This window comes from Scomber scombrus, chromosome 5 (assembly GCF_963691925.1).
Source record: "Scomber scombrus chromosome 5, fScoSco1.1, whole genome shotgun sequence".
Taxonomy (NCBI): domain Eukaryota; kingdom Metazoa; phylum Chordata; class Actinopteri; order Scombriformes; family Scombridae; genus Scomber; species Scomber scombrus.
Window position 1 is genome coordinate 23,420,623 of NC_084974.1, and position 15,792 is coordinate 23,436,414.

At 39.0% G+C, this 15,792-nt stretch overlaps 4 protein-coding genes across 4 annotated transcripts; 3 read left to right on the top strand and 1 right to left on the bottom strand.

Annotated features, from left to right (window-relative positions):
• The first annotated feature begins 3,533 nt into the window (after positions 1 to 3,533).
• LOC133981015 (claudin-4-like) lies at positions 3,534 to 4,211 on the top strand. Its single transcript, XM_062419902.1, has one exon. It carries the CDS (start codon positions 3,534 to 3,536, stop codon positions 4,209 to 4,211), a length of 678 nt encoding a protein of 225 aa, XP_062275886.1.
• A 3,055-nt stretch (positions 4,212 to 7,266) lies between these two features.
• On the top strand, positions 7,267 to 7,902 carry cldnj (claudin j). Its single transcript, XM_062418858.1, has one exon. It carries the CDS (start codon positions 7,267 to 7,269, stop codon positions 7,900 to 7,902), a length of 636 nt encoding a protein of 211 aa, XP_062274842.1.
• A 1,388-nt stretch (positions 7,903 to 9,290) lies between these two features.
• Positions 9,291 to 9,968, top strand: LOC133980822 (claudin-3-like). Its single transcript, XM_062419629.1, has one exon. The coding sequence runs from the start codon at positions 9,297 to 9,299 to the stop codon at positions 9,966 to 9,968; it is 672 nt and encodes a 223-aa protein (XP_062275613.1). The 5' UTR covers positions 9,291 to 9,296.
• Positions 9,969 to 11,934: 1,966 nt separating this feature from the next.
• sbds (SBDS ribosome maturation factor) lies at positions 11,935 to 15,443 on the bottom strand. Its single transcript, XM_062419028.1, has 5 exons — positions 15,061 to 15,443; positions 14,766 to 14,895; positions 14,454 to 14,654; positions 12,733 to 12,897; positions 11,935 to 12,511 (listed from the first exon to the last, which is right to left on the bottom strand). The coding sequence occupies exons 1-5, from the start codon at positions 15,186 to 15,188 to the stop codon at positions 12,386 to 12,388; spliced, it is 750 nt and encodes a 249-aa protein (XP_062275012.1). The 5' UTR covers positions 15,189 to 15,443; the 3' UTR covers positions 11,935 to 12,385.
• Between the last annotated feature and the right edge of the window lie 349 nt (positions 15,444 to 15,792).

Sequence of the window (15,792 nt, forward strand, 5' to 3'; positions counted from 1 at the left end):
GTGTCTCAGCTCTTCTGATGAACTCCTTCGGTGGAGGCAAGGGAAAGTATTTCTTGAAGAATACCAGTAACAAAGATGTGGTGTGAAGCTGCATTACTGGTAGGAAAAATCTTCCAACAGCATGATGACTGGACTGAATCAGAGCTATTGTATGTTAAAACTAATTTTGTTTGGCAAAGCTGTGCTATAAGGATGTTAATGGTCAAGAAGAGCATTGGAAGGAAATCTGTACAATACCAATGTCATATTGTGAATTTCTTAAATAAAATATGTAAAAAAAATAATAATATGCAATCAGCAATATCATATTTTTTGTTTACTGATATCACTGATATTTAATAAAACATTTACACAGTTGCTATTGTTTTGTCAAAGTGTCTATTTTTTTATTTAAAGTGTCACCATGCAGGCTGTCAGAAAGGAAACTGAGGTTCATGTCTCTGAGTGCATTTACTTACAAAAAAACGTAAATTGTTTAAATAAAGAGGTTACAAAGTAAAGAGTACACCTGAAGATAGTGTAAGAAAAAATATTCAAAAACACCCAGCAGTTTGCTTGCATTGTTCTCACAGACGTTAAACTAGTTGAACCAGTTTCACAGTGTTAAGTTAAAATCTTTGGGAAAGAATATGCTAGAGTGTGTTAGTTTCAACACATAAAAAAACATGCTCATATACCAGCAGCATTTAAAGTAACCTGAATTAAAAAGTTTCACATATATTCAGAGATTAATATTATACAACATATAGTCCTCCTATAGTTCCTCCACTCCAAAGCATTGGATCTGAAATTAAACAGTAAATATAATAGTAATGTAAATATGAGGTTTAGGTGCTGACTTTTAGCTTTAAATTATAAAGTTGGTATCATGTTTTTGTTATTGATCACAAATCCAGAGAAAAGTCCCCTTCTCTCAATACTTTCCAACATGCCTCTCCTGTCCGCAGCTCTCAGCACCACATCCATTGGTTCCCGATGAACAAGAAATATTCCTTAATATTTTAAAATAAATAATTGAATAATGTCTTAAACATCAGGGTACTGTAGTTTTACTCTAACTGAAAAAAAATTCCTGTTAATAACACACATTTGGAATATTTATAGTTGCAGGACAGTGAATGTGTGATTGCCTCAAAGTTGAGGTCATCAGTGTTGATTATTAATTAGTTATGTGTGTTTTGTATTTTATGACTTTATCAGAGAGATGACAGGAAGAGTAGGGAAAGAAGGAGAGACAGACATTTTGAATGACATGCAACAAGGCTCACCAGCTCGACACAAACTGGGAATGTTGTGGTTTACATTCAGCTGTTTACACCCAGGCTGTTTTTATTATGTCTGTACAAAGTAGAAGTAAAAGGAAAAAACATTGCGCTCTGGGGGGAGATGGGGTGCGTGTAATCAAAGTATAAAAGCACAAAAAGGGGCTCGCACGCCCAAATCAATTCAATTTAGATTCAATTTTCTTTTAATTTCATTAAAATTGTCTTATACAAACACAGAGGAAAAAAGCGAGTACTCAAATGTCACAGTAAAAACAAACTCTTACAAATTGACCTGAATTCTTTAAACATTTTAAGGGCCATGAGTCCAACACTGTTCACCCTTAACACAAAAATATCCTCAAAGCTGAATGTCGACACTTTAACCAGTTATTGTTTAATTTCAGATCAAATGTGCCTAAAAACACAGTTTAACAGGAAATTAAATTCCAAACCTTTGGAAAGTTACACATTTTCCACACTGGGTTACCATGATGTCAGCACATCACTACGGTTTGTTACATCAGTGTGAACACACCCTGTCCTGTTGTGTTTTCATGTGGTATCACATTCCTACGGGCCTCTGAGTAAAGAATCTACCTGAACCTGTTATGGACTGTTGATCATGTGCCAAATGGACTGTTATGAATATATTGTAGTGAAACTAGTCCACCACTAAATAAGCAATAATTAAAAAAACAGGTTCCAGTAAATGAGTCATTGTAATGAAAAAGTACCTTTTCTATTTTTAGTTTATATACAAATCCACCTTTTCTATAAAGCAGGATACACTTGATCATATACTTTTGATTACTAACACTTGTCATCTATTCAAAATCCACTTGCTTTTATGCATATGAACACTAATATGTTGTATTTTGTTGCACCTATCTTCAAAAGTAAAAAGAAAAGATGCCATCACTCAATACTTTGCAATTTCCCTCGCCCATCCATGGCTCTCAGTACCACACTTGTTGGTTTTCTGATGATGTAAATCTTAAAAAGTGGGTCACAAATGTTTGCTGGGGCTACGATGCTACAATTGAACACTGAATTAAGACCAAAAATTAACAAAATTATACACAAATGTTACAACATGTAGTCTTCTTATAGTCCCTCGACCACAAAACATTGGACCTGAAATTAAACAGTGAAAATAAACTCATCTCATCTCAAATACAGCCTAAAGGTTTACCAAGATGTCAAAAAAAGAGATGCCCAAATCATGCTGCAGCTCAATAAAGCTGATCTATATGAGCAATGAAAAATGGTCACTCATGTTGTGTTTTATTAACACTTCCATACTGTTCATATTCTGACTCATAATTAGTCTCTACACCAATTCACATTCACAAATTCCCCATCAGTCATTAATGAATATTGGATCAATCCTTCTGCTCGATTAAAAGACATTCACAATCACTATTTTATGGTCCAGGAGAACATTTAATACAATATGATGAATACAACAATATGTTTGAATGCTGATTTTGGTACATTTGTATATACAAAAATGTGTATCAGCTGCACAAAAAACAATTTCCACTTTTGTAAACTGTAGGTCACATTAGGAAAAGTCAGGTTAAAAGAAATGTATAAAGGGTCTCAAATGTAAAAAAAATATTGGGTAAAATTTTACCCTGAACAGAATGTAAGAGTTAAATGATGTTGCAACAATAAAAAGATTACAGTAGATGTACTTTGTTGGCTTATGAAATACCAAACTTTGCAGTTTCATCACACCGTGTCTCATTGATATTTAGCAATGATTTCTTTCAACCTCACTTTTCACTGTGAGAAAAGCATGAATCAGCATGCACACTCTGATTCACTCTGATACATCTGTATACATACGACCACAAATCCATGATGTTTGTCTAGTGAATCTAGTGAATGGCAGGATGGATTCATTTAATTCTCAGTGTTTGCAGAGTATTGGGTCCCTTATCCTTTGTTAAACCCTATACGGTGCATTTAAAGTGTGCATACATTCACACAACCTAGTGCATTTTCTGTGACATGCATCCTCTTTCTTGTCGGGAGCAGAGACAAAACCTCGTGTAACATAATCCACATATCTCCATGCAGAAGAATAATTTAAAACCCAGCCATTATTGTCCCTGCACTAAAAGAATCTTGCATGTCAGGTATTCTTTGGCAAGGTCATTAACTTTTCTTTCACGCCTCCCATTCTTCATCTACTTCAGACACCTATAAGCACCTGATCAGCTCTTAATTTCCCCTCAGAAACGCTCTGAGAGAGAGACAACTATGGGTTCTATGGGGATGCAGATGATAGGCAGCGCCCTGGCCCTTTTCGGCTGGATCGGGGCAATCATTGTGTGCGCCTTACCCATGTGGCGGGTCTCAGCCTTCATTGGCAACAACATAGTGACCTCCCAGACCATATGGGAGGGCATCTGGATGAGCTGCGTGGTCCAGAGTACAGGCCAGATGCAGTGTAAGGTGTACGACTCCATGCTGGCTCTGGGCACTGACCTCCAGGGGTCTCGGGCACTGATGGTGGTTTCCATCATCACAGGTGTCGTAGGGCTCCTCATTTCCTTCGCTGGTGGAAAATGCACCAACTTCATTCCTGAGGAGAGGGCCAAAGCGAGGGCTTCAGTTGCAGCAGGCGTGGTGCTGATCATCAGTGGATTTCTCTGCCTTGTTCCAGTGTCCTGGAGCGCCAGCATCATTATAAGGAACTTCTACAGCCCTCTGCTAATAGATGCCCAGAAAAGAGAGCTTGGAGCCTCTCTTTACATCGGCTGGGGGGCTGGCGGTCTGCTGGTGCTGGGAGGGGGGCTTTTGTGCGCCAACTGCCCCCCCAAGGAAGAAAAAACCCCTTCTGTTAAGTACCTCATAAACAAGTCTACAGGAGGATACAGCAGAGGGGACCCTGACACCCCTGTCCAGTCTGTTACACCGCCAAAGACCTACATTTGACATTTTTAATGGACAAATGGAAGTCTGTTGATGATTTTGTCTTCAAAACATAATTCAAGCAAACCTGGAGTAGAATTGACTGCGGTGAAACATAAAAAAACAAGAACTTACACACTGACAACCCACAAAGAAGGAAATATGTACTTTCTCCTTAGACTCTTCGGATATATGAAGATGCTTTCTATCTTGTAAATATTGATGTTACTCTTTTTACTAAACATGTATATGAGGGTAGTTTAAATCATAGAAAACTTTTTACATGTTTGGGAAAGTGGTTAATTCCAATTTAAAACTTAACTTTTGTGATTGCACTGAGCACCTTTTAGTTCTTTTATATTTGTGATTATATTTTTTACACAGTAAATGACCTTGTTTTGTAAGTTTTTCGGTCTCTTCTGCCTCTTGTTTGTATAGATTTGAAAAATGCACCAGTGCTTATTTCTACCAAACACTGGGAGAACCTGTTTGTCGGGTACTTACAACAGAGATCTCTATCCAGAGAACTCAGGGACTTACAATCTAGTTGGGAAGTCTGTTTAGCAAATGACCTGTTTTCAGTTTCATCCGATATGTCTGTGTTTGCTGCAAAAATATGTTGCTTTACATGAAAGAAATAGAAAACTGGGATTAAATGATAAACTGAATTTTCAAGAGATGGTGTAAACATGTCACAAAACTTAAAAAATATTGTTAATGTTCATTTTCCCCTGAGAATCTTAAATTAAAGGTTCAGTTTTTAAATGTTTTTAAAGATGGTTTGGATTTCAACAATTTGAATTTTTGAACGTTGGTGTTGTGCTTTAACCAGTTATGAGCCGGAAGGGAGGATCAAATTACAGAAAGTGTGTGACGACAGAAACTGTTCAAAATGACAAATTTCTCTGCTGAGTTTTCCTCTTGTCTCAGTGGTTTACTTTCACATGATCCTCTGCAGTAACTTTCTGTATTGTGAATAGAGCAAGGAAATCAAATAGCTGTTAATGAGTGTTCAAGTCTACACTGATTCTTCAAACAAGAGACAATAACAACATATGAGACAGATTATTCATTATTCAAAAGAAAAATAACATGTACAATAAAAGGGCCAATTTAACTGATAATCATACATTTTTCAATGTAGAAGATCACTTAAAAAACGTAAGAGTGATATATCCTTTGAAATAAAGAAAGTAATGTTACAACACATGGACATTGGGTTCAAAAAGGTTAATACCAGTTCAGCACTGACTGTACAAAATCACAGCATCCTATCCTTAAATAACTATTTGTAAGTACAGATCTAAAGTTGACACCAAACTTTATCCTGTAACTAAAGATTAAACTTCCTTTTCATTTAGTTTCCCCAAATTGATAAACATCTTATTTAGCAAAACATATTTTAGAATCAAAACCACATTCTTCACCTGAATCTGTCAGCTCCACTTATCAGCAATTTAAGGTCTGATAACTTTGTATTTGCAATTCAGAGCAAAACACCCTTTGCCATTGTGGTAGTTTTGGTTTCTTCAGTCTTTGCTGCGACCTAGTGGTCCTTAGCCTTCATAGCTGGAAAATCCCTTAATATTTACCTCATGACAACAGTAAGAGATAAGATAAGATAAGATGCCTTTATTGTCACTGTACTTAAAATACAATTAAATTGCTAGTGCCCATCACAGTGGTATTTCGACATACTAATGCATACATCCATCCATCCATCCATCCATCCATCCATCCATCCATCCATACATACATACATACATACATACATACATACATACATACATACATACATACATACATACATACATACATACATACATACATACATACATACATACATACATACATACATACATACATACATACATACATACATTCAGCATCACTAACAATCAATCACAAGTCACGATCCATCATAAAACTGTACAAAAAAACAAAAACAAAGGCAGGTCAAATTAAGACAAGGCAGGTAAGTAAAAACAATAAAGTACTGTAAGTGCAAGGTTCTGTTGAAATATTGCACTAGTAATTTATTGCACAGATATATAAATGGAGTTTTTAAAGTGGGTTGCAGAGTCACTGTGTGTGTTTATTGAAAGTCTGAATGGCTTTGGGAAACAAACTGTTCAAGAGTCTGTTGGTGTGTGTTTTTACCACCTCCCTGAATGCAGAAAGTAAAGATGACCGGGGTGAGATGACTCATTTATAATGTTCTCTGCTCTGGAGTAGTAGTGGGTGTCAGCAATATCGTCAAGTGAAGGAACAGGGCAGCCGATGATTTTTTGTGCTGACTTTATGACCCTCTGCAGAGCTTTTCGGTTAGCCGCTGAACAGCCTGCATACCACAATGTTAGGCAGTATGTTAAGAGTATGTTAAGGGCCTTACAGTGCAGGTTGTTCTTCTTGAGGACACGTCGGAAGTGCAGGTGCTACTGTAACAGGAACAGGAAACTGTGACGGCATATAAGGGCCATATATGTTAAAAAAAGAAAAGAAAAAGAAAATACTGACCTGGAGGAGGGGGGATAATGTAATATTTCGAGAAAAAACTCTTTCTAAGATTAAAGTCGCACATTTGTGCCAAGCAGTCACATAGCCGCACTTTGCAACACTGGAGAGATGCTGTTTGTCGTGCATTATGCCTGCCGGGGAAGAACTGATCATATTGTACTTTTCAGTTGGGTTTAGCAACAAGGAGATACTTGTGTGACCGAGCGTTATAGACACCCAGACTTACATAGGTTTTAAAATAAAAACAAAAAGGCTCCGCTGCTTGAACAGGATGACCACACATTTATTACTCTTCAATTTTCTGATCACACGTCAATTGCTGCTCATCCATATACACTCACTTAGGAAACAGCTTGACCTTTACACGAAAAAGCAACATATCAGGTACATAATAATCCAACTTTGATTAAACTATAATTAAACCATTGTTTCTGTTTATGAAACACATTTTTGAAATAGGGAAATTAGACCTGTTGACTGTGATTAAAAAGTGAAATGTTTTTGTGCCTGACTGTCTGCCCTCTGGGTTTCTCAGGGTCTGAGAGAGACTCCACAGTGTCCCATGGCTCTGCAGGAGCTGGGAATCAGCCTGTCCATGATGGGAGTTGCCGGGACCATCCTAATCTGTGCCCTGCCCATGTGGAAGGTGACAGCATTCATCGGCACACATCTGGTGGTCATGCAGGTGTTCTGGGAAGGTCTGTGGATGACTTGTGTCAGTGAATACACCGGACAGATGCAGTGTAAGCTCTATGATGCCCTGCTGGACCTGTCGCCAGACCTCCAGGCAGCCCGTGGCCTCATCTGCATCAGCCTCGTGCTAGGATGTCTTGGATTCCTCATCTTCCTTCTGGGAGCACGCTGCACCAACTGCCTGATCCACCCAAGGATCAAGGCTCGGGTGGTGCTGAGTTCTGGGATCATCTTCTGCCTGTCGGCCCTCACCACCATAGTTACTGTTTCCTGGACAGCCAACTCCATCATCAGTGACTTCCACAACCCACGTGTCCCTGAGGTGCTGAAGAGAGAGCTTGGTGCATCCATTTATATAGGCTTTGTGACCTCTGGGCTGCTGTTCTGTGGGGGGGCCATTCTGTGCACAAGCTGTCCACCACAGAGGGCCAGGTTCCCCTCCAGCAGGTACACACTGGCCAGGACACACACACACAACAGCTACGCCATCAAGAACTATGTGTGAAGTAAGGACTGAGGGCTGAACACACAAGATACCACTTAAAAATTAAACGTAATGAGCTGTGCTATAATGTAACTTGATGGGATATATATAAAAATAAATATAATATGAAAGGACTCCAAATGTATGTTTTGTGCTACTATTTAACGCTCCTTTTGTCATTGGCTCAATTTTGACCCAGGGGGGACAATAGGCATTAACTCAAATATGAGCTATTGATCATAATGTCCAAAAATATGTGGGAACACTTGTGGGAATAAGTTGGAATGAAGTTGGCTAAAAAGGTCTAACACAGAATTGGGTGAAAATGTATACCGTATGCTTTATAAACAGTCAAATCAGACCGGGTCAATTTTGATGGAGGACAAAAGTTGCAGGAAGACAACAGGAAGGATAAGACTCTCATTTTTGCTCTGGGACACATGAATATGAAGAACACAATCAATACAGTTACTTAAATTCTGTCCAATACCAGCTATAAGCAGATGATTAGTAATCTTTAAATGTTTTTTCAAAGTCTTGTCACGAGATGTGCAGCTCTGTTGAAGAAATAAGAAGACGAAATATATTTTAGTCTGTCTGATTCAACAGTAAATGACACATCTTTACTTCTGAAATGGCTGTAACCTGTGAATATGAATCATCCCTGGTCTTATGAAAAATAGAAAGAATACATGTGTGTCACTGAATGTGCATGTATTTTTATCCAGTAGAAAATGACATTCATTGTGTTAGTTACCATGTTTAGTAGGATTACAAAGAAAGTACATTTTCCATACAAACAACTTGTGTGTGTGTTATTTGTATCTTAAAAGTCTAAATAAACACTGTAGAGTAAATATGTGCCATGTGAATCATTGTTCATCAATAAGGAAAGTGAATGCAGTAATTCCATTAGGTATTGATGCTGCTCTCCACCCAGAAGTCCATAGACGGAGCCAGTTACACCACTAATGCGAGAACACAAATTCCAGTATGAGTAAGAACGGGTGGCTCTTTAAATCAAGTTTTCTCCCAGAGTTGTGTCCGAGGGGCTGAAAAATCAGAGCACAGAGCAACCTTTGTTTTTGCCCTTTAGTAGAAACAGGGAGTGAGGGATTGTTTTGAAACCATGGCAGAGAAAACAGAGGGAATTCCCTCCTCCACCCAGCTGCAACCACGCTGTAGCTCTTTTCTGTGAATACCAAAAAACTGGTTTCCCAGCTCTGACCAGACATGTAACGCAAACAGACACGCACATCTACACACACACACCCACACACACACAGACTGTCTCTGCCTCACACATGCACACACGCGCTAAAATAACACCCCACCCCACTCCACCACGTTCTGCTGCCAGCTGTTTCTGTTAGACAGTTGGGCCTGGAGCGAGGAGGAGCAGGCAGGCCGGCCTCATGTTCAGGCAGCTGGAGTTCGCTGCCCTGGGTGTGGCCTTCACAGGGTGGCTTTGTGCCATTCTGACGCGCTGCCTGGCCCTTTGGAAAGTGAGCGGCACTCTGGACAACACCACCGCTTCCCTGCCTGCCTATTGGGATGGGGTGTGGCTGGAATGGGACCACTGGGACTTGGCCCACGATGGAAGCCTACACTGCTCCTTTTACCAGTCTCTCATGTCTCTTTCTGGAAGTTTTCGGACGTGGAGGGCGCTCATCATGGCAGCCATCGGTGCCGGGGCTTTTGCTGCAGTGATTGGAGCAGTGGGGGCTGTGTGGTTCCCTAACCGTGGCCAGATCAAAGTGTTTTCTGGTGCTCTCTTTGTTTTGTCTGGAATGCTGCTGCTGGTTCCCACAGCCTGGACATGCCATCACACCAGTCAGCCACTGGAGGGAGCTGTGCTGCTGAGAAGAGACTGGGGACCAGCGCTGTATGTTGGATGGATTTCATTTGCCTTGATGCTGGTCGGAGGGGTCTTTCTCACCACCAGATGCCCTGATTTTGACAGGCAGGCACAGCAGACTGAGAGCAGTTATGCAAATACAGAAGAGGACGCTAACCACCCACTGAGCAGGATCAACAGGACTACGTTCACACACAGCCAGTATGAGCGCAGACCAGAGCCTATCTGAGGGGACTGTGATGTAATATTTAACACAGTGTGAGTAATTCAACTGGAAGTCAATATGTGAAATAACCGTGGATTTAATGGTACTGGTGATAGTCTGGCTCAGGGGCGATTTTAGACCCTTTTTAAGCACCCCTAAAAATAAACAAATTATCAGTGTTTCCCATTAAATATATAGACTGCGGGCCGCCACAGGTGTGTGCTGCTACAGAGATAATCACAGAGCCGGTGTATCAGTTTCATTGGTGACCGTGTTAAATGGTGACTTTCATGTAGGTGTTCTCTTAAAAGCCTTTAGTAGTTTAATCCTTTTCAAATACTCTAAATTAATCTGTGTTTACTATCTAAGTTACGCTTAAGTTAAATTGTGTTCAGAAGACTCATTCACCTCTTGTAGTATCGTGTAATGTGAGAAAGTCACCACTTAACACGATCACCAGTTAAACCGTGACACCGGATCGACGCTGCGGTCGAGTGAGCTAGAGAAAGGATGAAGAGAGGGAGCGCAGACAGTAGAAAGCCGGTGAATCAGATCAATAACACGTTATTTTCTGATTGTTTCACAGCGGTTACGTTCAACAGCAAAGTCTTAATGAGAGATCTTTATTTCCATCTGTACAATAAATCAACTCTGATCCTGATCCACTTCTAAGTCATCTGGAGGTCAAGTATTTTATTGATAGGCAAAGACAGTTTAGTTATTTGAAGAAACACAATGCAAACTTGAAATACATTTGGTTTAAATAGTCCAATAAGTGCTTAAAGGACAACATTTCTAAAAATAGATATAACCTATTAATGTTGCTCTCAGAGTGCACCAGAATAATTAATTTGACTTAAAAATGTACAATTTTTTTCCCCAGGAGAGCGTGCCCCAGACCCCATTAAAGGTTCGAATTGAGGTCCACCCACCATAGTCTCTTAAAATTCTGTTGGAAACACTGAACTATTGTTGTATTTTTTTTTTAAACATGAGCAGAGCGTTGAATGCCAAATTCTCATTGGGAGCTGAGCCCCCCTAAAGTTCTGATCCTACAATCACACCTGGTCTGGCTCCACATGTTAAGTAATGATGCACTGGTTTAACTAAATATGAACTCCAAGCAGAAGCACGGTGATGTGTCATGTAACTATTTTTACTGAAGGGTGAATCGGAAAGGACTTTGGACTAGTATCATTTATATCTTGTTTTGCTGTGATTCTTCCATTTATATTGAAGCTAACACTGTTTATATTTTATATAGAATTATTTAACCTGGTTCACTATCACTGTAAATTATACCTTTATTTGCTTTACTTAATGCAAATATGAATTCTAGCACTAAATACATTACAGTTCTCTGATACTTTTGATAAATGGTGATGCCTTAAATGAGATTAGTTTACAATACATTAGTTAACATTATGCAATTTCATGTTTGGTTTGTTGAAAGTGGCAAAAATAATCATCTGTGATGAATTCTTCTGCACAAAGGATACTGTGGAATAAATGAGTACTAATGATGCAGAAATACTTGTTTATAGTTATTTGACATTAATCTTGCATTAAGGTGGTTTTAACTCATTATGCCAAAGAGCACTTGAGGTGGTAAGCAGTCATTTTAAAACATATATGACCCAGTTGTTTTGTTTGTGTTTCAACAACAGAACAACAGAAAGAAAACTATGGAACTATTCTGTATGTTCAATTTTCAGTTGTAAAAAGATTACTAAAGCAATATTCCAACTCTGTACTGTTTTATAGCCTTTTCTACATAATGTATATATGTTTATATGTATATACATTGTAGTACAATATCTACACAATTTGATGTGCTCCATGCAGCTCTTGTCATATATATAGTGGTATAAATTGAGCTGAAATTGCTTACAATTCAACTGGTCTTAAAGCTGCAATATAATGAGCATCAGGCAGTGTTTTCAATTGTTTTTGAACTAACAGTGACTGTGTACACAAGAAAAAGAAAATGTATTGTTATATATTTATTTGCTGCACAGCAAACACATTAATTATGACAAAATATAAATCAATGAATTAAAGTAATTATCCATAGGATTTGGAGACTGAGCATGACTGTATGGCATACAGAGTCTGATGGAAGGCAGAAACGAATGACTTTGTCCAGAAATACTGAAGTGAAAACAGAATAAATAAATGAAAGCAGGCCAGAAATATTTACTGACTGACCATATTATCAGAATACATTCCCACCCAGTTTTTATACTGTGCAAAAGTTAAAATAGGTTACAGATATTTGTCAGTGAGATTAATCTTTTAAACATAGAGAGGCTGGGAAATAGGAGTAGCTGAATTTGTATGAATTTGATCTTAAATATATTCCCTTAAATGAGTTTGCAGGTTGTGTGCCACAGTGGGGCATGTTAGTGTGGATAAGGTAAGAGTCCGGACTGGCTGGGTCACTATAGCTTCTCATCTCCCTCCTCCACATCCTTCAGATTCAGAACTTCCAGGGAGCCTCGGCCTTTGGTCTCGCAGCGGATCAGCTCATCAATCTCCCTGTAGCAGCCAGGATCCACCAGACACACCTGATCGTGAAGAGAGAGAAGGAAGGCGAAGGAGTTTAGAAAAAACACAACTTTAAAAATTGAAAACAAAAATTAGAGTTACATTTAAGAGCACCAAAGCCTTCAGCTATAGATTGCTCTATACAGTGCCAGTCATAAGTTTCAACACACTGTGCCATTAAAGTGAACAGGAAGGTGTCCAAACTTTTAATTGGCTTTTAAATAACCTTCGCACTCCTCACCATTTCCAGCTCCTCATCAAAGTCCTCACTCTCCACGACCTGCATGAGCGGTTTCAGTTTCTCCTTCACCCTCTTGCCCTCCTTGGCTGGCAGCACCAACCGCAGTCTCATGTGGGCTCTCTGGATCTCCATGGTCTCTTTCAGCTGCCGGATCACTTCCAGAGCCTGAGGACAACAGGATGGATTGATAAGTCAAGGTGATACACACAATAATCCACATTCCCTGTAATGAAAGTCTGAAGGAAGGAAAAAACAGTGGCCACATTCCTCAAATTCTGTGCTGCTTTTGCTGAAGAATAAAAACTATCACAAGAATGTTGTGTTAAATGTGTCTGACAACTGAAACTGTAACAGGATACAGCAGTCACTCCAGAGTGGTCCCAGGTAGAAAAAGAACAAGGCAAGATGACATTGTATATAATTATAAACCAATAATGAAAGCAGCTTGTATGACTGCAGGTGCTGAAAACAGGAAGATAACACTTAGCTGCCCTTCTGAATGCCTAACTGCTGTACTTTATGATTCCACCATCTGATCTTTTTTTAAAACTCGGGAACCAAAAGGAGGGATTCGGTTACATTTCGTATAAGGGTCATGTGTCATATTTGAGAAAAGATGCTAAGATTGAGTTTTAAAAAGGATACACTCTGTGCTTTGAGCATCAGAGTGGTTGCATTTTTAGAGCAAAACATCACTGCATTAACAAGAGAGCCTCCCAATTAGGGAAACTTGTTTTCCAACCTACACATTTACAGCTAAATACAACATTTTAGTAGAAAAGCTGGCAATTTTGAGCACATTCCCGCACATACTTTTCAAAGGATGCAATAATAAATATAGTAATACAAAAATGAAATCTTGAAGCTCAATCTTAGTGAGTCAGCAGCAGGGAGGCAATTCAAAGTGATACATGACTCGTCACCTGGGTAACATTTAAAAAATGACAATACCAGTACCAATCCAAGTACCCATAAAGTGATACAGATATCATCCGAGTACTTCATTTGATACCCATCATGTGAATATAAGCATTAAGAATGCATAAAATGCCACCACTCCTCCACATCTAGATTTGACAGTGGGCCAATCACGTTGCATTAAATCACAATGTTGGAGCTATTTGTTATTTTTGTTAAAGTTAATAGGTAAATGTTAATTTATGTATTTTTTTTGTCACTGTTATGAAGAGTATAGCTTAATTAATTTAATTATAATATTAGTATCATTTTAGTTAATTTGAGTACTTGTTAATGCTTTTCTTTTGAGGGTATTGGGCAGTTTGGGGCACAGAGGTGAATTTATTTCTATAGGTTGACAAGTAGAAGACCAGCAGGCACCGGGAAGGGCATATGGTTTTTTTATCAGGGCAAGAGAGGCGCCATTGTTCTTTTGTTGGCTTTCAAAATGGTAAAATTAACCAAAAGAGAAACGTCATGCTTGCCTGGACAAAGCACCTTTTCCCCCCTGTGTAAGTGCCTCAGTGGCCGTTTGAAATTGAGTTTATTTATTTATTTTATTTTTCTCAAATTGAGGACAAATCGCCACTACACACACAATGCTTGCTATTGATTGGCTGTGAGCAAGTCCATACAAAGAGTCATATTTTCTAGCTCTGGGTGCAAAAAGGATTGATTGCAGGTATGTTTTGATATTACTTGGTATTGATTTATTTTGGTCGATACCTTAAAGGTGTTAAGTACCGATACCCAGCCCTACTCACCTGCTGCTTGGTGCTCTTGTTGGCCTTGACAGAGTAGTGGATGTCCTTCATCGCCCGCTCGATGAGGTTGACTGTATACGGCCTCTTGGTCTCTGGGTTGACACACTTGTCTGCCACGATAGTCGCAATGTCCCTGAAATTCGTCTCTAGCTGAGTCTGCCTTTCCTTGTCTGACACCTGGAGCTCTCCTTTGGCCAAGATCTGTACCAGAAATAAAAGCAGAAGGAAAAAAGTGATGATGATGAATATGAGAGATAGAATAAAAAGGTCAGCTCTGGTGAGGGTGAGTAATATGGGTAGAGAGTTTCTTGCCTGTTTGCAGATTTCTGTCAGATCATCTGTCTCAAAAGCTTTGGTCAAGTCATCCTTCTTAGCCACCTGACCTTTGGACACATTTACGAAAACTGTGTGTGTCTGCATCACTTCATCCAGATCTTTCTCTCTGGAAGAAAACACACAATGTACATTCAGATGTAACAGATAACGATATGTTTGCTCTCCACATAGCTTAGGGTGAACTGACAGACTGGTGAATTTAATTAAACAGCAAACTCATAAATAAGATGTATTGATAACTATTTGGCAAAGTAAGGTGTTTGTTACTCACGCTCCTGATCTCCAGCTCATAACTTTATTCTTGTAGCAGGCGATTTCAAAGCGCTTCCCTCCTTTCTTCATCCTCACCACGGCCACATTAGTGAGCCGTATTTGATTTGTTGGCGTGAATATAGACATGCTGGTATTTTTAAAAGAAAAAGAAACCTCGTCTTAATGTTGCTAGCGACACGAAGGGGAAAAAAACAATATGCTGTCAAATTACAGCGTCGTTGATATTCTCCGACTGTGTTGCTAAAGAGAGTCCGCTGAGAAACGTCGACGTTAAACAACAGTTCCGCCCTGTTCTCGTTGTAGTTTCTCTCTTGACAATTAATATAATTGTGCTTATAAATGTATCAAAATGATCAATCACAATAGTATTCACAGTTGTGATAAAACTGAAGATAAAAATATTTAACGTTTTAAAAGTTACAGAAATAATAGTTCGTGTTGTGTTTAGTGCTCTCCAGTGGACACACATTGCGACACGTTAGCTCTCGCGAGATCGGTTAGGTTTATGCCGAGGGCTAATGTGAAACTCTCGCGGGAATGTGAGTCATGACTTTGCCCTCCTAGAAAAAAAACCAAAACAAAACATTGGCAAACTGCACGCTGTTGAGTCTCATCCTATCAGTTTAAAATACATATAGTAGTTTATTCTAGGGACCCCAAGAATAAACTATGTAAGAATCAATCATCAATCATCAAAATGTTAACTTAATTCTTCTCAAAACAGTATTAG